Raw genomic sequence first — 26,243 nt, forward strand, 5'->3', positions numbered from 1 at the left:
TATATTCTATGCTTCAGCTAAAAAAAGCAAGTATCCCATGTGCCTTCCGAACCACCTTATCTACCTTTGCTGCTGCCTTCAGTGATCGATGGGCAAGTACACCAAGGTCCCTCTGATCATCTATTTCCTAGGGTCCTACCATCCATTTTATAGTTCCTTGCCTTGTTAGCCCTCCTATGCATCACCTTTTCAGGATTAAACTCCATTTGCCACTGCTCCGTCCACCTCACCAACACATCTATATCGTCCTGTCATCTAAGGCTTTCCTCTTTTTTTATTTACAATGTCATCAATTTTAGTGCCATTTGCAAGCTTACTAATCATATTTCCTATATTCACGTCTGAATCATTACTGTACACTACAAACAACAAGGGTACCAGCACCAATCCCTGCGGTACAACACTGGTCTCACGCCTGCACTCCCAAAAACAACCCTCGGCCATAAGCCTCTGCCATCTGCCACTAAGCCAAATTTGGATCAAAATTGCCAAATTACCCTGGAACCCATGGGCTCTTACCTTCTTCACCAATCTCCTATGCGGGATCTTATCAAAAGCCTTACTGAAGTTCATGTAGACTACATAATCTGCTGGACCCTCATCTACACATCTAGTCACCTCCTCAAAAAATTTCAATCAAGTTTGTTGGACAGGAAAATGCTCTGACAAAGCCATGCTATCTATCGCTGATTAATCACTGCCTCTCCAAGTGAAGATTAATCCTGTCCCTCAGAATTCTTTTCCCAATAGTTTCCATACTACTGATGCAATTATCTGATAGATCCCTGCTCCCCTTCTTGAAGAATGGTACCACATTCAGTGGCCTTCTGGCAACCCTCCTGTTTCCAGAGAGAATATAAAATTTATGTCAGGGCATCTGCTATCTCCTCCCTTGCCTTACATAACAGCCTGGGATGCATCTCATCTGGTCCTGGGGATTTATCCACGTTAAATCCCACTAAAACAGCTAATACTTCCTCCGTTACAATGCTAATCTGTACAAGTATATCACAATCCCCCTCCCTGATCTCTATGCCTACATCCACCTTCTCCATAGTCAAAACAGATGAAAAGTAATCATTTAAAACCATACCTATGTCCTCCGGCTCTACACACAGATTGACACTTTGGTCCCTAATGGGCCTAATCTTTCTCTCGTTATCCTCTCGCTCTGAATATCCTTAAAAAACGCCTTGGGGCTTTCCTTTATCTTGCCCAGCAGTGTTTTTTATGTCCCCTCTTCGCTCTCCCAATTATTTTTTTAAGTACACCCCCCTACACATTCTACAGGCTCGAGGGGCCGAATGGTCTACTCCTGTTCCTATTTTCTATGTTTCTATTCTCCTCTATGGCTTCCACTGTTTTCAGCGCTCGAAATATGCCACAATACGCCTTTTTTCCTCATCCAATCCTTGAGATCCTTTGACATCCAGAGTTCCCTGGACTTGTTAGACCTACCCTTCATCTTTACGGGTACGTGCTGGCTCTGAACTCTCACTATTTCCTCCTTGAATGACTCCCAATGGCCTGATGTAGACTTACCTTCAAGTAGGTGCTCCCAGTCCACTTTAGCCAGATCCTGTTTTTCATATTGATATTTGCCTTCCCCCATTCGGCACTTTTATTTCCGGTCCCTCCTGACCTTTTTCCATAGCTACCTTAAATCTTACAGAGTTATGACCACTAAGCCCGAAATGCTCCCCCACTGATACTTCTATTACTTGTCCTGCTTCATTCCCTAGGATTAGGTCCAGTACTGCCCTTTGTCTTGTCGGACGTTCTACATACTGGCTCAAAAAAGTCCCCGATATGCATTTTTAAGAATTCTGCCCCCATTAAGCCTTTTGCACAAAGACTATCCCAGTTAATATTGGGGGAACATGAACTCCCCGACTATAGCCCTATCAGTGTTACACCTGCCTCAGATTTGCCTGCGTATCTGCTCTCTATCTCTCTCTGACTGTTTGGAGGCCTGTAGTCCACTCCCAGCCAAGTGATTCCCCTTTTTCTGCTTTGAATTTCTACCCATATGCCCTCATTTGAGGATCCCTCTGAGATATCATCGCTCCTTACTGCAGTAATTGACTCTTTGATCAACAGTGCCTCCTCTTTTACCCCCTCTTCTGTCTCACCTGAAGATTCTATACCCTTGAATACTGAGCTGCCAGTCCTGCACTTCCCACAAATATGTTTCTGTGATTGCATTAATATCATAATCCCATGTGTTAATTAACGCCCTCAAATCATCTGCCTTGCTAGAAAGACTCCTCGCTTTAAAAAGATAGATGCAATCCATCCTTGCATTATTCGCTCGTGCCTTAACAGGTCTGTATTTGCTCTGTCTTCCAAACTGACTTAGATTTTCTTCTTTATTTGACTGTGCATCACCCCGACTGTACCTCCAGTCTTATCCCATTGCGCTGCCAAATTAGTTTAACCCCAACAGCCCCCCTCCCACCACAACAGCACTAGCAAATCTACCAGCAAGGATGTTGATAAAACACACACACAGGCAAACACACACTGATCAGACCCCAGGCACTGAGCGAGACAGATATACAACCAAATACACAGACTGACAAAGAGAATCACACACACATACACCGATCATACCCCAGATTCTGAGCCAGTCAGATACACACACACACACACGGAGGGAGGGGATCTTTTGCAAAGAGTCAGAGGAGGGATGATCAAAGACAAGGACAAAAGACAGCAAGGGGGATAGGAAAAATGAAAGGCAGAGAATTCAAGGGCCGGAATCAAACAAGGCCGCAGTGAAAAATAGTGGAAAGGGGCAAAATAATGTTAAAAAGACAAGCCTTAAGGCTGTGTGCCTGAAAGCGTGGAACATTCAAAATATAGTGGATGAATGAATCGCGCAAATAGATATAAATGAGTATGATACAGTCGGGATTATGGAGACATGGCTGCAAGGTGATCAGGGATGGGAAATGAACATCCAAGGGTATTCAGTATTTTGGAAGGACAGACAAAAAGCAAAAGGCTTTCGAGTTGCATTGCTGGTTAAAGAGGTTTTTAATGCAATAATGAGGAAGGATATTCGCTCTGACGATATGGAATGTGGTTGGGTAGAGCTGAGAAAATCGAAGGAGCAGAAAAGGTTAGTGGGGGTTGTATATGGATCCCCAAACTGTACTGGTGATGTTCGGATTGGCATTAAACAGGAAATTAGAGACGCATGCAATACAGGAACATTTGTATTTTCCGGTGTCTTTAATCAGCCTATAGAGTGGGCAAATCAAATTTGTCACAATACCGTAGAGGAGGAATTCTTGGAGTATATACGGAATGGTTTTCTGGACCAATACGTTGAGGAACCAACTGGAGAAGAGGTCATCCTAGACTAGGTATTGTGTAATGACAGAGGAATAATTGACAATCTGGTTGTGCGAGACCCCATGGGGAAGAACGACCATAATATGATGGAATTCTACATCAAGATGGGGAGTGACATAGTTGACTCTGAGACAAGGGCCCTGAATCTTAGTAAAGGAAACTATGAAGGTATGAGGTGTGAGTTGGCTATGATGGATTGGGAAACGTTACGTAAAGGGATGATGGTGGAAAGGCAAAGGCAAACATTCAAAGTGCGCATGGATGGACTGCAACAATTGTTTATTTCTGTCTGGTGCAAAAGTAAAACGGGAAAGGTAGCCAATCAATGGCTTGCAAGGGAAATTAGAGAAAGCATTAGATCCACGGAAAATGCAGATATATTCGCTGGAAAAAAACAACAAACCTTAGGATTGGGAGCAGTTTAGAATTCAGCAAAGGAGGACCAAGGGATTGATTAAGAAGGGGAAAATAGAGTACGAGAGCAAGCTTGTGGGGAACATAACAACTGACAGTAAAGGTTTATATAGATATGTGAAGATAAAAGGATTAGTGAAGACAAATGGAGGTCCCTTACAGTCAGAAACAGGTAATCTATGATGGGGAACAAAGAAATGGCTGACGAACTAAATGTATACTTTGGTTCTGTCTTCACAAAGGAGGACACTAATATCGTACCAGAAATGTTAGGGAACACAGGGCTTAGTGGAAGATGGGAACTGAAGGAAATCGGTATTAGTAGAGAAATGGTGTTGGGAAATTGGTGGGATTGAAGGCTGATACATTCCCAGGGCCTGATGGTCTGAATCCCAGAGTACTTAAGGAAGTGCCTAGACATGGTGGATGCATTGGAGGTAACCTTCCAAGATTCTGTAGATTTGGGAGCAGTTCCTACAGATTGGAGGGTAGCTAATGGAACTATTGAAAAAGGGAGGTCTAGAGAATGCAGGGTATTATAGACCAGTCAGCCTGACATCGGTAGTGGGGAAAATTCTAGATTCCATTATTGAAGATTTTATAGCAGAGCACTTGGAGAACAGTGGTAGAATCGGCCAGAGTCAGCATGGATTTACGAAAGGGAAATCATGCTTGACAAATCTACTAGAATTCTCCAAGGATGTAACTAGTAGAGATGATGAGGGGGAGCCAGTGTATGTGGTTTATTTGGACTTTCAGAAGACATTTGAAAAAGTCCCACATAAAAGATTAGCAAGTAAAATTAAAGCGCATGTGATTGGGGGTATTGTATTGCGATGGGTAGAAAATTGGTTGGCAGACAGCAAAAAAGGAGTAGGGATAAATGGGTCTTTTTCCGAGTGGCAGGCAGTGACTAGTGGGGTACCTCAGGGATCGGTACGAGGACCCCAGCTATTCACAATATATATTTATGATTTAGATGAGGGAACTAAATGTAATATCTCCAAATTTGCAGATGACACAAAACTGGGTGAGAGTTGATTGAGTGGGCAAATGCATGGTGGATGCAGTATAATGTGGATAAATGTGAGGTTATCCACTTTGGCAGCAAAAACAGGAAGGCAGATTATTATCTGAAAGGCTATAAACTGAGAGAGGGGATTATGAAATGAGTCCTGTGTGTTCTCGTACATCAGTCGCTGAAGGCAAGCATGCAGGTCCAACAGGTGATAAAAACTGCAAATTGTATGTTGGCCTTCATAGCGAGAGGATTCCAGTACAGGAGCAGGGATGTCTTGCTGCAATTATACAGGGGCTTGGTGAGACCACACCTGGAATATTGTGTGCTGGTTTGGTCTTCCTTTCTGAGGAAGAATGTTCTTGCTATCGAGGGAGTGCAGCGAAAGTTTACCAGATTGATTCCTGGGATGGCGGGACTGACGTATGAGGAGAGATTGAGTGGGTTAAGATTATATTCGCTGGAGTTCAGAAGATTGAGGGGGAATTTCATAGAAACCAATAAAATTCTAACAGCGCTTGACAAGGTAGATATAGGAATGATGTTCCCGATGGTGGGGGAGTCCAGAACCAGGGGTCATCGTCTAAGTATACGGGGTTAACCTTTCAGGACTGAAAGGAGGAGAAATGTCTTCACCCAGAGAGTGGTGAGCCTGTGGAATTCGCTACCACAGAAAGCAGTAGGTTTTCAAGAAGGAATTAGATAGAGCTCTTGGGTTTAAGGGGTTCAAAGGATATGGGGCAAACGCGGGAACAGGTTACTGAATTAGATGATCAGCCAAGTTCATATTGAATGGCGGAGCAGGCTCGAAGGGCCGAATGGCCTACTCCTGCTCCTACACACATACACACACCGATCACACCACAAGCGCTGAGCCAGACAGATATGCACACACACTCATTCACTGATCATACTCCAGTCACTGAGCTAGAGCGATATACAAAGACACACTCACAAAGAGAGACAGACAGACACAAACACACAGCATACACACACATACACTAACACACACACACACGCACATGCACACATCGATCAGACCACAAGCACTGAGCCAGACAGGTGTACACACGCACACACGCACACACAAACACACACAAGCAAACACACACAAGTACTGATCAGACTCCAGGCACTGAGCTGGAGCGATATACAACTAAATGCACACAAACTGAGACAGACACCACACACCCACAGACACACAACAATCAGACCCGCAGCACTGAGGCAGACAGTTATCCAAACACTTCGACACAAACAGAGAAAGACACAAACATACACACCCCGATCAGACCACACACACTGAGCCAGACAGGCATACATACACACACACAAACAGACACAAGCACTGATCAGACCCCAGGCACTGAACAGGAGCGATATACAAATAAATGCACACAAAGAGAGAAAGACACTACACACCCACAGACACACACCAATCAGACCCCCGGCACTGAGGCAGAAAGTTAGACAAACACTTAGGCACAAACAGAGACAGACAGACACACACACACACACTGATCAGACCCCATGCACTGAGCTCGACTGATATACAAGCACAGACACACACCACACGCCCACAGATGCACACCGATCAAACCTCAGGCACAGAGCCAGACAGATATACAAACAGACACACGCACGCATACACACACACACACGCACACATACACACACACACACACACACACACACACACACGCACGCACACACACACACACAAACATAGACAGACAGACAAATACTCACCATACACACACCAATCAGACCATAGAAACTGAGCCAGACAGATATGGAAACAGATGCACATAGACACACAGAGAGACACACACACCGAACAGACCCCCAGCTATGAGCCAGACAGATATACAAATATACTTATGTAAACAGAGATAGACAGATGCAAACAGCACACACACACACAGACACGCGCGCACACACACACACGCGCGCACACACACACACACACACAATCGCACCAATCAGAACCCAGGCTCTGAGCCAGACAGATCTGCAAGCACACAGAAACAAACAGAGACAGACTCACACACAAACACGCACACACACACACCGATCAGAACTCAGGCAATAAGCCAGACAGATATACCAACACATAGGGCCTGTACTGCGCTGTAATGTTCTATGTTCTATCGTGTAGGTCAGATGGTTTCACAGGTCGGCGCAACATCGAGGGCCGGAGGGCTTGTACTGCGCTGTAATGTCCTATGTTCATACACACACACACACACACACACACACACACACACACACACACACACACACACACACACACACACACACACACACACACACATAACAATGAGACCCCAGGCACTGAGCCAGACAGATATACAAACACACACACACACACACACAAACATGCACCAACCCACACAGACCAGATTTGATTAAAGCCTAACCTGCTGCTGTTGGGGCATTGATTTCTACAATCCCTTCCAGCCTCGAAAAGTAGAGAGGCAGCATTGACAGATTTAGTGGTTCGAATGGAGAGGAGCTTTGGTCGGATCACTGATGTCCTTTAGTTTTCTGTCATGCTGATCAGTGAGAGATAATGTTCAGCCCCATGGGTGCAGACTGGTGCTATGGGAGATGCAGACGGTGTCCTCTTTCAAGAGGGAAGTGCATCTACGCCCTTGACAGACCCTCGTTCGATGCCCATGCAGGCACCACCAAGTTAGTCGAGATGCACCAACCTGCATTCAGTCGCCACTCTCGGTCGCACAGCCGAAAATGCAGGTTGTAAGTATCTGCAGTGCCATTTTTACAACTGCAGCAAGCGTCCACCACGCTAAAGTCAAAGGGGCAGCTCCAGAATTAAAAAACACAAAGCCTTCAAGGAAACACTGTTGGGTGGCACATGAATGAATGTTCATTTGAGTGCAATTTGTTAACATAATATTAGTCAAATGTTTATCCATGTCAATTTGTGCAGATTGTTTTGTTAATATCTTTAGGGCCATCACAGCATGTGAAGGATTTTCTCTGTCCAAGTACAGTGGAGATCTGAGCTAAATATAAGAGAAGAATGATGTTCGTGGATCACTGGGTGCAAGGATGAGAGGAAGGAGTGTGGGTAACATTTCAATACATCCAATGTTTAATCACTTGTTCTCAGACATCTCTTGTTACTCGCTGTATCACCGTGCAATGCCAGGCACCACATGGTCAGCTCTCGGTATGGTCTCCAATTCGGCCTGCACGATGACAGTGCAGTGACTGGCTCGACAGAGCCATCCCTCAGTGTGGTCTCCAGGTCTGGCTGCTGACACAGGACAGTAGGATGGAAATATGAAATATCTGTCAAAGAGGAGGAGTGCTCTTGTCATCCCCCACTGTGGTCGGAAAGAGAAAGGTTGATCCCAGGGTAACTGCTCCTGTTGTGTGTCGATAAGGGATCCCCACACCGAGCATGAACCCACACCTCCTGCAATTCACCTTGCGCATCCATTATAATACCCGCTATTCAAAAACACAGGAGCGCTTTTCAGGCTGAAAAGTGCCAATAGAAAGTTGACGTGTTCATTGTCGCCTCAACCAATCTACCTACCTATCCTCAGTTTGGTCTCTGCAAAGCAGACTGTACTGTGAGTAACGAATACCATGTACTCAGTTGGAAGAAGTACAATTATACACCTGTTTCATCAAGAAGGAATGTTTGGGAGACTCTCTGTGAAAAGGGAGGAGAGAAAAGTATGTGGCATCATTCGACAGTTGCATGAGATGTTTATGTGGGAACAGGACTGATTCTGGGATTGACAGAGGATTAAACTAGAGCTTCACAGAGGGAGTAGTGCCTTTGGATTGTTTAAAGGGGAGGGGAGGGAATTTTGCATTTGATGGTCGAAATTGCAGAAAACTGTTGAATGTGTAGGTGTTGCTGTGGCAAGTGAGGACAAGGCGAACCGGATCATGGCTCTGGTGGTGGCGAGGAGGGATGAGGGTGGAATTGCAGGTTATGTGCCTAAAGAAGGGAACCCTTCAGTTGAACAAAGACAGAAGCCAATTCAGAAACAATGACGTGGAAGGTGGCATCGTTGGTACTGATTTAACAGAGCCTGGAGAACAAATTATTGACCTGGCACGAAGCAGGATGTGGGAGTTCGGGGAGCATATCAAGGAAGGTCTCTGAGTTGGTGGCTATAAATAGACATTGTGAGCTACCTACCTGTCCTCAGTTATGGCGATAGAAATTCGAGGAATCGAATTGGAGATGGGTCGTGTAAAGGTACGGTAGGGTTGGCAGATCGAAGCAAATTTAATTCCTTTCAGTTGAGAATGAGGTCAGGAAAGGACACTGAAACAGTCATCAGTGTAGCTAAACAAGATGCCATGGGCTGGTGGGAGATAAAGGTGTCAAAGGAATGGATGGCGAGGCGAGAGATAGCGAAGCAGAGAGGCTGCACGTCCTGGTAAGAGGTACAGGTGTAGGTGGAAGACATATCCTGGTGAAAGATGAACTGTAAAGCGACTGGACATCCCGGTGTGCGATGGGAAAGTAGAGACCTGAATATTTTGAATGGGTTAAGCTGTAGATGGCTTGAACATCCTGGTAAGAGATGTAAGTGTTGAGGGACTGGCCATCCTGATCAGGGATAGAGTTGTTGGGACCCGAATTTCTTGAATGGATTGAGTTTTAAAAGGATTGATTGTCCTGGTGAGAGATAGAGGTTTAGCAGAATTACATGTTCTGGAGAGAGAGAGAAGTTTACAGGGAATGGACATCTTGGTGAGAGATGTAAATATAGAGTGTTTTTTTTGATTTAGAGATACAGGACTGAAACAGGCCCTTCGGCCCACCGAGTCTGTGCCGACCATTAACCACCCATTTATACTAATCCTACACTAAACCCATATTTCTACCACATCCTCACCTGTCCCTATATTTCCCTACCACCTACCGATACTAGGGACAATTTATAATGGCCAATTTACTAATCCGCCTGCAAGTCTTATGGCTGTGGGAGGTAACCACAACACCCGGAGGAAACCCACGCAGACACAGGGAGAACTTGCAAACTCCACACAGGCAGTATCCAGAATTGAACCCAGGTCGCTGGAGCTTTGCTAACCAATGCGCCACTGTGCCGCCCTGTGGAGCTGTCGGAGTCTAACTGTCCTGTTTACAGTGTTGGACTGGTTGCCAATGGCGAAATGGAGACTGTTCTGAACAGGAAACCAGAATAGCTAAAATCGTGGATGGCAACAGAAGAAGAAAAGCGGAGAAAGTAGTGTTGTGATAGGAAGAATTAATATCCATCGGAAAGGAACAGGTTGAAATGTTAAGTCTATTGAGGTAGCCTTGTTAGTTGATGTTCGGAAAGATTTAGAGGGGGCTGTGTGAGGTTGGTAGACAGTGCGGTTGCAGGCTGTGAGGTGAAGATCTCAAGAGGAGATAGGTTCAATGATAATATGGGAAAGGATGACATGATGTTCGGTGGTGGGGTCATGATCCAGAGGGAGGTGGGATGATATGTCAGAGAGTTAGTGTTTAGGCTTCCCAAGGTATTGGTCTTTTCAACAAATAACAGCAGCGATTCCATTGTCAGTAGGTTGAATGACAATGTCAGGGTTGAGAGATTGAAGTGCTGTAGATCACAGGGGCATAGATAAGAGAGATTAATGAGGGTGGGGTTCATTTAATCACACATGCCTCCATCTTAACAAAGCCTTAACTATTTCATTCTCTCCATACCCCCTTTTCCCTGGTTCTGTATTTGCTAAAAGTAGTTTATCTCTAATGTTATGTATTTCTGAAGAAATCGCATTAACGTGCAAAGCTAGTTCTATGTCTCTCTCCACAGATGATACCTGACCTGTTAAGTGGATGCAGCATTATCTGTTTTCAATTCTAATAATGGCCGCCCTCTGCTGGTGGATACGGGTATTTCAGTAAGCCGACCAATCACAAAAATCACAATCTGCTGGAGAGTAATGCACGGAACTCCATAATATCATTAGTAGCATACCCAACACCGGACACCTATTCCTGCTGGGGAACATTAATGCCATGGTTGGGACCCACCATGACTCATGGCCTTCCTGCCTTGGGCGAAATGGCATTGGAAGGATGAATGAGAATGGACAGAGACTGCTTGAGTTGTGTACCTATCATAACCTCTGCATCACCAACTCATTCCTTCACACTGAACCCTGTCACCAGGTTTCTTGGAGGCACCCAAGACCACGTCGTTGGCACCAGCTGGACCTCATCGTCAGAAGGCGAGCCTCTTTAAACAGTGTTCAAATCACACGCAGCTTCCAAAGTGCAGACTGCGACACCGACCACTCCCTGGTGTGCAACAAGGATACACTCAAACCAAAGAAGCTGCATCACTCCAAGCGGAAGGGCTACCCACGCATCACCACTAGCAGAATTTCACATCCACAGCTGTCACACAAGTTTCTAAATTCACTTGAAAATTCCCTCCACAACACTCCCACAGGGGATGCAGGTACCATTGGGCCCACATCAGAGACGCCATCTATGATTCAACAATGATCACCTATGGCAACTGTGTGAAGCGGAATGCAGACTGGTTTCAATCTCACATTGAAGAGCTGGAACCTGTCATAGCCGCTAAGCACATTGCACTGATGAACTACAAGAAAGCCCCCAGCGAGGTAACATCCATAGCATTAACGCTGCCAGAAGCGCTGCACAAAGAACAGCCAGGCGCTGCGCAAATGACTACTGGCAACACCTATGCAGTCATATTCAGCTGGCCTCTGACACAGGGAATATCAAATGGCATTAAGAGAGCTTTTGGGCAAACCGTCAAGAAGATTGCCACCCTCAAATCTAAATCAGGGGACACAATCACTGACCAACGCATGCAAATGGAACAGTGGGTGGAACACGACGTAGAACTGTACTCCAGGGAAAATGCTGTCACTGAGACCGCCCTCAATGCACCCCTGACTTTGCCAGTCATGGATGAGCTGGACGTACAGCCAACACAATCGGAACTCAGTGATGCCATTGATTCTCTCGCCAGTGGAAAAGCCCCTGGGAAGGACGGCACTAAGCCTGAAATAATCAAGAGTGCCAAGCCTGCTATACTTGCAGTGCTCTACGAACTGCTTTGCCTGTGCTGGGATGAGGGAGCAGTACCACAGGACATGCGCGGTACCAATATCATCACCCTCTATAAGAACAAGGGTGAATGCAACAACTACCGTGGAATCTCCCTGCTCAGTATAGTGGGGAAAGTCTTCGCTCGAGTCGCTTTAAACATGCTCCAGAAGCTGGCTGAGCGTGTCTATCCTGAGGCACAGTGTGGCTTTCGAGCAGAGAGATCCACCATTGACATGCTGTTCTCCCTTCGCCAGCTACAGGAGAAATGCCATGAACAACAGATGCCCCTCTACATTGCTTTCATTGATCTCACCAAAGCTTTTGACCTCGTCAGCAGAAGTGGTCTCTTCAGACTACTAGAAAAGATTGGATGCCCACCAAAGCAGCTGAGTATCATCACTTCATTCCTTGACAATAGGAAAGGCACAATTCAGCATAGCGGCACCTCATCAGACCCCTTTCCAATCCTGAGTGCCGTGAAACAGGGCTGTGTTCCCGCACCTACACTGTTTGGGATCTTCTTCTCCCTGCTGCTCCCACATGCATTCAAGTTCTCAGAAGAAGGAATTTTCCTCCGCACACGATCAGGTGGCAGGTTATTCAACGTTGCCCGTCTAAGAGCGAAGACAAAAGTACAGAAACTCCTCATTTGGGAACTCCTCTTTGCTGAAGATGCTGCATTAACATCTCACAATGAAGAGTGCCAGCAGAGACTCATCGACAGGTTTGAGGCTGCCTGCAATGAATTTGGCCGAACCATCAGCCTCAAGAAAACGAACATCATGGGACAGGACATCAGAAATGCCCCATCTATCAATGTCGGCGACCACACTCTGGAAGTGGTTCAAGAGTTCACCTACCTGCCTCTCGATGCAGAATTAAACAAGCGCATGGGAAAGGCTTCCTCTGCTATGTCCAGACTGGCCAAGAGAGTGTGGGAAAATGGCGCACTGACACAGAACACAAAAGTCCAAGTGTATCAAGCCTGTGTCCTCAGTACCTTGCTCTATGGCAGCGAGGCCTGGACAACGTATGTCATCCAAGAGCGACGTGTCAATTCATTCCATCTGCGCTAACTCCGGAGAATCCTTGGCATTAGATGGCAGGAGCATCTCTCCAACACAGAAGTCCTCGAGGCGGCCAACATCCCCAACATATACCCCCTACTAAGCCAGCGGCGCTTGAGATGGCTTGGCCATGTGAGCCGCATGGAAGGTGGCAGGATCCCCAAGGACACATTTTGCAGCGAGATCGTCACTGGTACCAGACCCACCGGCCGTCCATGGCTCCGCTTTAAAGACATCTGTAAACGCGACATGAAGTCCTGTGATAAAAGCAAAATACTGCGGATGCTGAAAATCTGAGGCAAAAACAAGAAATGCTGGATTCACTCTGCAGGTCTGGCAGCATCTATGGAAAGAGAAGCAGAGTTAACGTTTCGGGTCAGTGACCATTCTTCGGAACTGACAAATATTAGAAAAGTGCTTTTCTAACATGAAGTCCTGTGACATTGATCACAAGTCGTGGCAGTCAGTTGCCAGCGATCGCCAGAGCTGGCGGGCAGCCATAAAGGCGAGGCTAAAGCGTGGCGAGTCGAAGAGACTTAGCAGTTGTCAGGAAAAAAGACAGAAGCGCAAGGAGAGAGCCAACTGTGTAACAGCCCCGACAGCCAATTTTATCTGTAGCACCTGTGGAAGAGTCTGTCACTCCAGACTTGTCCTTTATAGCCACTCCAGGCGATGCTGCACACACCACTGACCATCTCTAGGCGCTTATCCATTTTCTCTCGAGACAAGGAGGCCAAATAAGAAGAAGATTCACTGTGCAGCGTTCCCCCGTGCCCTGTGTTTAATCTTGTGAGTATTCACTGTGCAGCATTCCCCCTCGCCCTGTGTTTAATCTTGTGAGTATTCACTGCGCAGCTTCCCCCGTGCCCTGTGTTTAATCTTGTGAGTATTCACTGTGCAGCGTTCCCCCGTGCCCTGTGTTTAATCTTGTGAGTATTCACTGTGCAGCATTCCCCCTCGCCCTGTGTTTAATCTTGTGAGTATTCACTGTGCAGCTTCCCCCGGGCCCTGTGTTTAATCTTGTGAGTATTCACTCTGCAGCATTCCCCCTCGCCCTGTGTTTAATCTTGTGAGTATTCACTGTGCAGCATTCCCCCTCGCCGTGTTTAATCTTGTGACTATTCACTGTGCAGCATTCCCCCTCGCCCTGTATTTAATCTTGTGACTATTCACTGTGCAGGATTCCTCCGGGCCCTGTGTTTAAACTTGACATGACTGACTGTGCAAGATCCCCCCGGCCCTGTGTTTACATTTGTGACTATGAATTGTGCAGCTTCCCCAGGGCCCTGTGTTTAATCTTGTGACTATTCACTGTGCGGCTTCACCCCGCGCCCTGTGTTGAAACTTGTGAGTATTCACTGTGCAGCATTCCCCCTCGCCCTGTGTTTAATCTTGTGACGATTCACTGTGCAGCATTCCCCCTCGCCCTGTGTTTAATCTTGTGACTATTCACTATGCAGGATTCCTCCAGGCCCTGTGTTTAAACTTGACATGACTGACTGTGAAAGATCCCCCCGGCCCTGTGTTCAAATTTGTGACTATGAATTGTGCAGCTTCCCCAGGGCCCTGTGTTTAATCTTGTGAATATTTCCTATGCCGTATCCCCTTGGACCTGTGTTCAATCATGCGACTATTCACCTTGCAGGTTCTCCCTGGGCCCTGTGTTTAAACCTGTGACTTTTCACTGAGCAGGATCCCCCGGGCCCTGTGTTTCAATTTGCGATCATTCACTGTGCAGATTCCCCCCGGACCCTGTGTTTAAACTTGTGACGATTCACTGTGCAGGATTCCCCAGGCCCTCTGTTTAAACTTGTGATCATTCACTGTGCAGGATTCCCAGGGCCCTGTGTTTAACCTTGTGACCATTCATGGTGCAGGATCCCCCTGGCCCTGTTTTAAACATGTGTCTATTTATTGTGGACGTTGCTCCTGAGCCCTCTGCTTAAGCTTGTATCTATTGTGTTCAGATTTCCCTGGGCCCTGTTTTTAAACTTCTGACTATTCATTGTGCAGATTTCCCCCACGGTGCCGTGTTTAAACATGTGGTAATTCACTCTGCAGGTTGTTCCGGGCCCTGTTTTAAAAATGTGTCTTTTCACTGTGGGCGTTGGTCCCGAGACCGTCTCTTTAAACTTATAACTTTTCACTGTGCAGATTGCCCTAGGCCTTGTTTTTAAACGTGTTCATATTCAATGTGCAGACATCCGTATTTTTTGCAACCATATTTTTTGCAACCTTGGTCATTTGGTTGACCTCGGGATGAGCTTACAACCACAAGCCTGCGCCATCTCAATGACCCATTCCTCGTCCCCCGTTTCACCTCAAATGCCGCAGAAAACTCATCAGTGTCTTTGCCAGCTCCAGATTTGAATGTTCAAACACACTCCTGGCCGACCTCTCACATTCTACACTCGTATTGTTTCCTCTATTTATTTGGAGGAATCATACTCACTGTGTCTGCTGTCAGAACCAGCTGCTACCCACGTTCACTAAAGCTCATGAATGCTAACCAGGGAGGAAATCTGATCACAAAGCCAGGAGCCAATCAAACAGCAGCCAGCACAAGTTACCCCAACTTCCGGTAAGTCAGGGTCACATGACCAGGCTCTGCTCCTGGTCAATCTCACCATCCCTGTCTCCGACTCCAGTTTTTGTCTATCCACGACCAAATCAGGAGCACAGCCTAAACAACAGGTATCCCGAATGCCACAGCTCAAATCCTGACCAGGAATAAGACACCAATCCCTGTCCAGTACCGTTCCACCAAATTCCCCTTGTCCTCATTGCTACACTGAAATAATTTGAAGAATAGTGAACGACCATATCAATCCTGTTGTAGATGACACCCTGTCAATCACAACAATCTGCCAAGATGTAAATCCTTGTGAACTTATTCCACTCCTCCCTTGTCATCTGTTGTCAAACAGTATTTGTTATGCACCACTGTTTCTGCTGCGCCGTCACCAAGTGTTTCCCAATAAACTGTACCCAGGGCATCGGAAATTCCAGCACACCATCATTTCAACTCTCTTCTTGTCTTCAAAACTCGCCTGGAAGTCGATATCTCTCACTACGTGCTCAACAATTTCGCACTCTCTCTATTTTTCCACTTGCTCTTGATGTCACGCTGTTTTAACCTGCTCTATTCTGTCTTCTGAGATTTCTATTTGGATGTGTGTAGCACGTTGTTAATGTAAATTGCAATGGTTATGGTCGGCGACCATTTCGCTGCAGGTCACCAGCACCCCATACTGTTCGGTCTGGGTTCACCCACTTCTTTCCTCATTGCAGTGGAATGCATGCTGCAAAGTGCATCCGTAAAGGAGGAGAGGAACCATCACAAGTCGAGTGATGCTGGTGAGCTGTCCTATAACTGCAGGAGCCTGTTTAGATTGGAGGGTCTGTGCAATGGGATTTGTGTCTCTTTTTTTTCAATATATTTTAGCACTAATATCATTTGACACAATTACTTTAATATTATTGCCATGCCCAGTAGAGCCATGTCAAATTCATACCTTTTAAAATAGAATTTCACTGAGTGTGTAGCATTTTGTAACTGACCTTTCTTTTAAAGTGGACCATACGAGCCGCAAATGATGGCCACCAAAGGTCATCTGACCTGATCAGTGAATTTTTAAATAGCCATACTGTCTCGCAAGGACAATATGATACATCCCAGATTAAGAAGTGGCGACTCCACGTATCCTGAGACAATCCAAAAGGCAATCCTGAACTGAATGGGTCTTTCTGAAACAAAGACCGTAATCAAGCAATAAGCCAGATAATAAATAATATGCCTAATTCCAACATCATGTTTGGGAAAGGGAAATGTGATAATGCACATAGTAAGGTAGCCATATTGGTTTCTTCTTATTCTTTAAGTGCTGTCTGAAGAAAGACACGACAGCAACAGCAGAAAGGGCAGCAGAAAGGGCAGCAAAATTGGCCTTAATAATTGGAGACTGTAACATGGTGAGGATTCCAAGCCTGTTCCATTTCGAGTCCACAAGTACTGTAAACTGACCACGTGGTAACGAGACGACAAGCAACCAAGTTTGTGGCCTGCAGAAATTCTATCCCTTTAATAGAATCTTTAAAGCCACTTCAGCACCTGACTCTGGCTGTTGAAATTAGCGAAGCTACACTTCAGGAATGAAGACGTATTTTTCATAAGGTCTGCAACGTGTCTTTTCGAGAATGAGCCATGTGAATTATGAAGTATTATTTTGCTTCTAAGCTGTAAAAGTTCACTATTCTTTTCAACTGTACTTTCCTTAAGTGTGTTTCTGTGTGTCGCTGTGTGTGAGTGCCGTCGCGTTAGATGTCGGGGTGAGAGTTGAATGAACAGTCCAGAGGGTGTGCATTCATGCAATGCGGGACATGTGAAGAGCAGTTCTGTTCTTCAAACGGAGCTGAAACGCTCACATGTGGCTTGTATATTCGAACAGGAATCACAAGAAAAATAATAATGTACAATGGACACATTGATGGACTGCTAACAAAATGCTGCGAATGAGCCAATGTTGCAAATGATTTGTCAATTGAGTATGCTCTAACTGTGATGAAGAGCAGCTGATACTAATTGTGGAAAGAGCAGAGTACACATGGAGCACTGTGAATAAACCTGTGTGGAAGAAAGACCAGCTCCTGCTTAGTCCTTTGGCAGATGCATGTTTACCAAATTAACAGAATGGTCCTGCATTTTGCACCTTCCCAGGATCTGATCTTGTAATTGGGATGTTTTATGCTCCTTCGTTGATCTCTGTCAGGGCGTGGGATTTACATGGTTTCAGGCCTGTGCAGGGCAGGTGAACGAAATATTCTATGAGGCTGTCAGTCACGCCCTCAGGGTAATTCAAACCAACACGGAACTTCCTCACCACAAAGTAAAAATCTGCAATAATTGCAATTTATGTGAAGGAGAGGCAGAAGGATGTGGACATGCTTTCGTTGGTAGATTTGCCTTGTAGATTTTTGGGGGTTTGTTGAATGTCAAGTTAGTAAGTGTAGAACTGATCCATCCTGATATTGTGAGAAATGGAACATGCAATCACGTAAATATTTGGGAATAAAATGTAAAATTAGGATGTCAGGGAGAAATAGATCTTCCCAAGAATGGAAACAAAATTATTGAAACAGGCAAATGTTTGTATTGACAAAGGATTGAATCTGATTTACCAGAGAGTCCGTGTGTTTGATTACTGCTTGACATGAACGTGAAATCTGTGGCAGCTTTGCCTTTATGGACAACTGGAATAGACCTCGGGATTAAAGGTTTCTTGTTCCTGTGTTTAGCTAACCCAGAAGATACAATGACTTCCTTGGGCTGGAGTTGTATTACTTACTTTCCGTGGAACTCCTTCAGGCTATTGTCAATCACATTCAGAACTCTGAGCCAGAGCTGTGCTGTTAGCATCTTCCTCCATCACCTCCCAACTGGACCCTCAAGCGACAGATCCTTATACAAGAAGGTAACGATAGGCCTCCCATTACCCCGACCATGCACCACCGCATTTCCCCCTGTTACAACGACGTCCCGCCATGCAGTGGGAAGAGACGGTCCATCTAATACCCCAAAGTAAGGTTTGCAAGCCCAATGGTTCGATGGATAGCAGCATAGCTCTCCATATTGTGTACTCCCCTTGACAACATGTAACGAAGCATTAACGGGGAATAAAAGAGCTTGTATCAGATCCAATGACCCCTCCGCCTGTCCAAATATGATACAACCCTGCGAATTGTCCTCGTTTTTAGTTTAGTTTTAGCTTAGTTTAGAGATACAGCACTGAAACAGGCCCTTCGGCCCACCGAGTCTGAGCCGACCATCAACCACCCATTTATACTAATCCTACTCTAATTCCATATCCCTGCCACATCCCCACCTGTCCCTATACTTCCCTACCACCTACCTATACTGGGGGCAATTGCGAATGGCCAAGTTTCCGATCAATCTGCAAGTCTTTGGCATGGGGGAGGAAACCAGAGCACCCGGAGGAAATCCACGCAGACACAGGTAGAACTTGCAAACTCCACACAGGCAGTACACAGGATTGAACCCGGGTCGCTGGAGCAGTAAGGCTGCGGTGCTAACCATTGCACCACTGTGCCTCCCACCTGATTATTACAATGTATCTATTCGAAATTAGCAAAGCCAATCAAGAAGCTCGTGCTTACTTCAACAAATAAATCAACGACAGTTTATACTTCCTCCATCTACACTATAATTTGCCTCTTGCAATTATTCGGTCAAACACTGAGGCCAAGATGAGATGAAGTCTACTCTGGTTGAATGGTGGACAAATTGAACCTTTCTTCCTTCACTCACGCAAAAACACATCACATTTTTTGCATTGTTTGCATCCGGCTTGTGCTGAGTAAAGGAAGCAAAAAATAGCATCTCACATTTTCCAGGAAATGGCCATGTCCAACAAGAGAGAATATAACCACCACCCCTTGATATTCATCATCGTGGTCACTCCCCAGTTACCACATTATCAATATCATAGGCGTTACCATTGATCATAACTGGGCCAGACAAATAAATGCTGTTGCTCCAAGAGAAGATCAGACGCTGGGATTTATGCAGCAAATAACTCCACTGACATTTACATCGCAATCTACAAGGCATAAGTCAGGAATAATGGAATGCACTCCACTTTACTGGATCTGTGCCACCACCAAAAAAACTCAAGCGCCTCAGTAAGATCCAAGCAAATGGGTTTGCTTGATGTACATCTGATGCACCATACTAACACTTAACTGCTTCCACCACCAGCACACAGTGGCTGCTGTGTGTACCATATACAAAATCACACCGCAGGAAGTTACTAAAATGTCTTTGACAGCTCCTTTCAAGCATGAGACCTCTAACACCTAAAAGGATAAAGGAGGCAGATGCATGGAAACATGAACATCTGAAGGTTCCCTCCATGCCACAGACATCCTGAGTCGGAACGACATCGCCATTTCGTCATTGTCTTCATTTTCTTCATTATGGGTCAAAATCCTGTAACTTCCTTTTTAATTGCACTGCGGGTGTGCCTAAAGCTGATAGAGTTCAGCGTTTCAAGAAAGCGGCTCTCCACCTCGTTTCCAAGGAAAACAAAAGATGGATAACAAATCCCAGCCTCGCCAGCAATACCCACATCCAAGGAGCAAGAAGGAACACTCTTCACCTTGCTAACTCAGTCTAATGTACCGTTGTGGTACATTGGTGCCCTGACCGGCCCTGAGCTCAGCACATTCTCCACCATTTATGAATAAGCGGTCTCCCAATTAAAATCGTGATGAGGAGGAATTTCTTCTCTTGAAAGCTCCATTGCATTTGAAATTCATTTACCCAGAAGTCAGTGGAGTCTGGGTCATTGAATATATTCAAGGCTGGTTTAGACTGACTTTTCATTTGCGAGGGAGTGAAGATTAACTGTTCTCCGGCGGGAAATTGGAATTACAGCCATGGTCAGGTCAGCCATTATGGTATTGAATGCAGAACATGATCTATGGGCCGAATGGCCTACTCCCACTTTTATTCCTAGAGACTGTATCATCATAGGTGAAAGGTAAACTGTTGCATCTCTTGCACTTGCATAAAAAGGAGCTGCGGGCAAGCATACCACATCTTGGGTGTGATTTAAGAGTGAATACAGATATTTTGTTCGCGATTTTAGTTGGACATGGTGGAAATGGAGGGGGATGATGTGTTGAAGGTGGAGGAATTTGGAATGGAAAGTGAGAATAAGTGAATTAATATCATGGTTCTAGAAGGTAGGGCAGCGGTGAGGACAGTCACTCGGGTGATTGAACAGATACAGCTGAGGCCTCTGCAAAATTAATGTGAGGAATGCACGGTTAATTTGAAATGAAGAGACTACAGAAGCTCTGATATGGAAGATGGCATCGTTGGGATAAACAGAAGGATGAGGAAACTGAGAGAATGGAAGCTATTATTTATGCAAAGTGGAGTTGGAGGAAGTGTGGTCAAGATAACTGTGGAAGTTGGCGGATCATACTAAATATTTATGCAGTATCCGTCCACTTAAAATGAGAGGGAATTCGTGGAAGAGAAGTGAACTGTCACAGGTGGACCGTTTTCAGGCGAAAGAGGTACAGATTTAAATTACATTATGATTAAAGTTTCGAACTCGATGTGAAAGAAGGGTTTGACACAAAAGCAATCATCGATGTATCAGATAAAGAGATTGAAAAGGGAAACAGAGTAGCTTGGACTGAGTGAGGGACAGAACGATATTGACATTCCTACCATTGTGTCACGTTCTCGGCACCTAACTTTGAGGAAAAATGTGTAGTCTTCACAGCGGGTATAGAAAATGTTCAAGAGAAAATCCCAGGGCTAACAGATGTTTTATGCCGATAGGTTAGAGAATCGGGGTTTTTCTCCTTAAAGAGGAAATTGAGAGACAGTTTGATAGAGTTTTTCCAAACCATGGCGGTTTAAACGGAGTAGACACAGAGAAATTGCTCTCATTGGCAGAAGTGCCGAAAACCAAAGGACACAGGTTGAACGGATTGGCAATAGAATTCATGGCGACATGAGGGAAACCTATTTCTACACAGCACGTGTTTCGGATATGAAATGAACTGCCTAAGAGTATGGTGAAGACAGATTCAATCAGAAGCGAATTGAATAAACAACTGAAGTGAAAAACGATGCAGGTCAGTGATGAGCAGATGTGGGAGTGTGATTAGTTGAGCTGCCTGTGTAGAGAGCAGACACGGTCAAGACAGACTAAATGGCCAAGTGCTGTGTTGCAACCATTCTATGTTCCTTTTTGTTTGAATATATGAATTGTTGAACGGAATTGCACAGATAAAGAGAGCATCCATGGTATAGACGAACATCCCTCCGAAGCTTCTCTGACGTTAGGAACTTAATTTCTCAACAGTCATGCAGAGTGAAGGCCATCACTAAAACAACATGAGATCTAAAGATAGGGCTCAAGATTTATGTAGGACTTCCTTGATTTCTGTTTAACACAGCTTCCAGTTATGATTATTTGCTAATTGTGATCAGATTTGTCCAGTCTTGGGGGTGTGGATGGGTCCAATTCAATTTTCGTGGAAAATACATTCCATCAAGAGGGAATTCACCGAACTGTCGTCATCTGTTTGTTCAAGATTAAGAAAAACTGTTTGAACAATGTTGCAACCTCAGTATCCCCTTGGCGATCCGGGAGGATATAAAGTTAATGCACTGGGAATGTGTCAGCTCAGAATGTACTTCAAAGATATTACCTGCAGCACGAACAGACCGATCACTCCAAGCAGAAAATGCACCGACCAATGCAATGGGTGCCGAACATATTCTATGTGATCCTTGCTATAATTGGTGTTCCTGGTAAGGATCTATAACCAATGAAGTTTTGTAAATCTGCGTATGAGCTGGTTTCTCCCTGACCATGGGAATAATAATATTACAAGAGACCGAACGGTTACAGTTACACAGACACACATTCAATAATTTAATTGCATCATTTTCCTGAATTATCTGTGCATTTTTAATCTGTTGTCTCAATTGTTTCTTGCTCAAGGCACTCTGCATTATAAAGTTATTGAATTGTGTGGAATGTTGTATTCTGTAGAATCAGAGCTCAAAGCAGGAAAATCTCAGAGGGGAAGGATGACGGCAGTTATCTGTTAATGTAGAACTATACTGTGTTTGTGCACTAACTGGAGTGGAGCACCTGACAAAGAACAAAGGACAAAGAACAAAGAAAATTACAGCACAGGAACAGGCCCTTCGGCCCTCCAAGCCTGCGCCGATCCATATCCTCTATCTAAACATGTCGCCTATTTTCGATGGGTCTGTATCTCTTTTCTTCCTCCCCATTCATGTATCTGTCTGGATACATCTTAAAAGACGCTTTTCGTGCCCGCATCTACCACCTCCGCTGGCAACGCGTTCCAGGCACCCACCACCCTCATGCGTAAAGAACTTTCCACGCATATCCCCCCTAAACTTTTCCTCAGCGATCATGTATAACTGGGAGTCTCTGTCACTCCAGAATTGCACTGATTGTGGCTGACTAAATGGTGTGGACCACGCAAAACTAGGGACCATGTATTTCCTGGAGTATCTGTCATTATATTCAATGCAGGTCCCCATCTTACTCTTACTCTAAGTAGAGTTGTTGCCAGCACTATCAGGTGCTGATTCATTTCCTTCCCGAGCACGGCCCTGAGAAGCCTTTGGTCATGAGTGACTGCAATAATAAATAATCCTCTTCAATATTACGAGAAACACTGATGGCTATGACTTGTTAATAAACATGTTACCGATTCTACAGCAGAGAAACTGGGCATTCGGCACAACTAGATCACGACTATATTCCTGCTCTGTATGAGCAAAGGTGGAAATATCAGATCTACGTTTTCCCTCTCTAACCCCTATATAATGTTGAAGGCCTCTATTCGTTCAACACGCATCATTCTCGAAACGACAGAATAGAGCCACAGCATATCCAAATAACTATAATCTCTCAGTTATGGTATTATTTTTGTGAAGAATATGTGAACCTGCTGGTTACCCTGGATATTTTTATCATGTGTAGTCCAGAAGAGTACACATTATTTATGTGTTCAATAACCACCTTTATAATAGGTTAGAATAAAACTTTTCTTTTAATGATATTCCTGTAGAGATGAAAGCCCATGCTTTCATAAGGGTGGCACAGCGGCGCAGTGGTTAGCACCGCCGCCTCACAGCTCCAGCGACCCGGGTTCAATTCTGGGTACTGCCTGTGTGGAGTTTGCAAGTTCTCCCTGTGTCTGCGTGGATTTCCTCTGGGTGTTCATGTTTCCTCCCACATGCCAAAGACTTGCAGGTTGATAGGTTAATTGGCCATTATAAACTGCTCCTAGTATAGGTAGGTGGCAGTGAAATGTAGGGATAGGTGGGGATGTGGTAGGAATGTAGGATTAGTATAAATGGGTGGTTGAAGGTCGGCACAGACTCGGTGGACCGAAGGGCCTGTTTCAGTGCTCTTTCTCTAAACTCTAAACTAAACTAAACTGCGATCACACTTGCATTGACTCAGTAAATTCTCTTTTCAATCTAACTCATTTATACATCAGAGGGAGTGGTACAAGACGTATGTGTGCCTCCAATCCGAGGGACTGGTTCGAGTCAGGGAGGAATTTCTTCGACCCCAGAGAGTGATTCTAGTCCGGCATGGGTTCTACAGTGGCAGTGGTTGGAGACCGTGCGCAGGTCTCCAATCTACCCTTTTTTAGCTCCTCATTGCGATGGTTAACTTGCTGGCCAGCGTTCGCTCAGCGGGGTGCCGGACGTCCCCGTCCAGGATTTGTTAAATCTGGAAGTGCTGTGGTTGGAGGAAGGTTGGAGTCATGGACCCGATCCCAATCCACACGGTTGTGGTGCTGAGATCCTTTCTGGGTTCAGAAGCAGAGAATATTTTTCACTAATTTACAACCACTTTTCCCTTCTCTCCTTCACAGTTAATTTAGTGTCAATTGTGATCCTGTCCAAGGGAAATTGCGGACTCTCCAGCTGCACCGCCTGCTACCTGGTGGCCATGTCAACGGCAGATCTACTGGTTATTATCACTGAGATCATACTCCGGAGAATCAATAATCTTTATTTCCCATTAAATTTCCTGGACCTCACCTCTGTGTGTCGCTCTCGTTATGTCCTGAACCGTGCAGCCATCGACTGTTCCGTCTGGTTCACCATCGCTTTCACATTTGATCGATTTGTCGCCATTTGTTGCCAGAAGCTGAAATCAAAATATTGCACGAAGAAAACTGCGAATGTGGTTCCATCAACAACCAGCATTCTGCTCTGTCTAAAAAATATTCCCACCTACTTAAGATATAAACCGAGACGGGTAATCGACAATGTCGAATGGCACTGCTCGAATAAGCCAAGCTATTTTACTGACCCTCGATGGATTGGATTTAGAATGTTTGAAAAAGCTTTAACACCATTATTGCCATTCATTTTAATTCTGTTGCTGAACGTTCTGACGGTCAGACACATTTTAGTGACCAGTCGAGTTCGTCAGAGACTGAGGGGTCAGAGCAAGAAAGATCATCACAGTGACTCTGAAATGGAGAGAAGAAGGAATTCTATGATTTTACTCTTCAGCATATCTGGCAGTTTCATATTTCTGTGGCTGGTGTATATTTTATATATCTTTGATGCTGGTGATCTCTTAGATGGTGAATCTTTTGATATATTTGAAGATGTCGCATATATGCTGCGGAATTTAAATTGCTGTACAAACACATTTATTTATGTGGTCACTCAGTCCGAGTTCAGAGAGCAGTTAAAGAGTGTGGTGAAATATGCAGTTACATCAATTATTAAATTAACTAATAAACAAAGGAACTGAGACCATCTTAAAGATCCAGTGGTTACTGGACAAGAGGTAACTACTGGAGATCCAGAAGAGAATGGCCTGTAGGAGTAAAGACAAACAATAGAGCTGTCAGTGACGGGAAGAGGAGGGTCGAGAGCAAGAGGATCGGATGTAAATTAGCAGAAATCAAAAAAGATAACGAGCAGTGAGCAAAGGGAAAGAGATGACCTTTGTAAAATGGTCAGAAGGAGAGTGATTGCGCTCCCTAAAGAAACTGCTGTGAAAGAGGCTTGAACTGGATATGACACCTTTCATTAAAGAGGAACCAAGTAGTTTTAATAAGTATGCTAACTGACTTGATCAATTAAATATATCTGCAGAAGAAAACATTTATATTTAAACGCATAATTTTTCCTGATATTTCACTAGACACATTTATTATTAATTGCTTTGCCACCCTGGAAATTTTGAGGTGAATTGTTTACGATAGTTGACATTGTTGATGAGAAGATGAAACGTTGCTTGTACAACAGCTTTGTATCTACAAGGATGAAATATTTGTTCACACAATGAAATGTTAACTCTAGGAGCCTAGGAAATAAGAGATGGACATGCTTTTAGCACACACCACTCTATTTACAGAGGTGCAGTGACAGCAGATGAAACTCACGTTAAATTCATGGAAGAGGTAATTCAAAGGATTTCATAATAAGGAATCGGAATCCCAAAAGTTGGAAACTCAGAGTCTTTGCTCGCACTGTTTACAATGGTGTCTTTGGTGTAATTATTCAAAAACACAGTTCAACGTAATGTCAATTCAGAGACAGGAGAACAAAGAGACCGCCTGTGCTGACAACATTCAAGAAATCCTGGCCTTGAAGGATAATAAACTTCCATGTTGTCTTCAGTGCTTTTTTGTGAAGTACTTATAACATCTTGTTTCATAAATT

General features: G+C 44.8%; 1 protein-coding gene across 1 annotated transcript; it reads left to right on the forward strand.

The window, feature by feature from the left end:
• Positions 1 to 22,243: 22,243 nt before the first annotated feature.
• On the forward strand, positions 22,244 to 25,326 carry LOC137359137 (probable G-protein coupled receptor 139). The gene is made up of 2 exons (XM_068025213.1): positions 22,244 to 22,310; positions 24,431 to 25,326. The coding sequence occupies exons 1-2, from the start codon at positions 22,244 to 22,246 to the stop codon at positions 25,324 to 25,326; spliced, it is 963 nt and encodes a 320-aa protein (XP_067881314.1).
• Positions 25,327 to 26,243: the final 917 nt, after the last annotated feature.

The sequence above is a fragment of the Heterodontus francisci genome, unplaced genomic scaffold (genome assembly GCF_036365525.1).
Source record: "Heterodontus francisci isolate sHetFra1 unplaced genomic scaffold, sHetFra1.hap1 HAP1_SCAFFOLD_54, whole genome shotgun sequence".
Taxonomy (NCBI): Eukaryota; Metazoa; Chordata; class Chondrichthyes; order Heterodontiformes; family Heterodontidae; genus Heterodontus; species Heterodontus francisci.

What these genes read in the sequence shown, in the direction of transcription:
- LOC137359137 (XM_068025213.1), top strand. Translation starts at nt 22,244, where the DNA reads ATGCACCGACCAATGCAATGGGTGCCGAACATATTCTATGTGATCCTT. An exon ending in TGCTATAATTGGTGTTCCTG is followed by an intron (nt 22,311 to 24,430) that starts GTAAGGATCTAT and finishes TCTCCTTCACAG; the next exon opens with TTAATTTAGTGTCAATTGTG.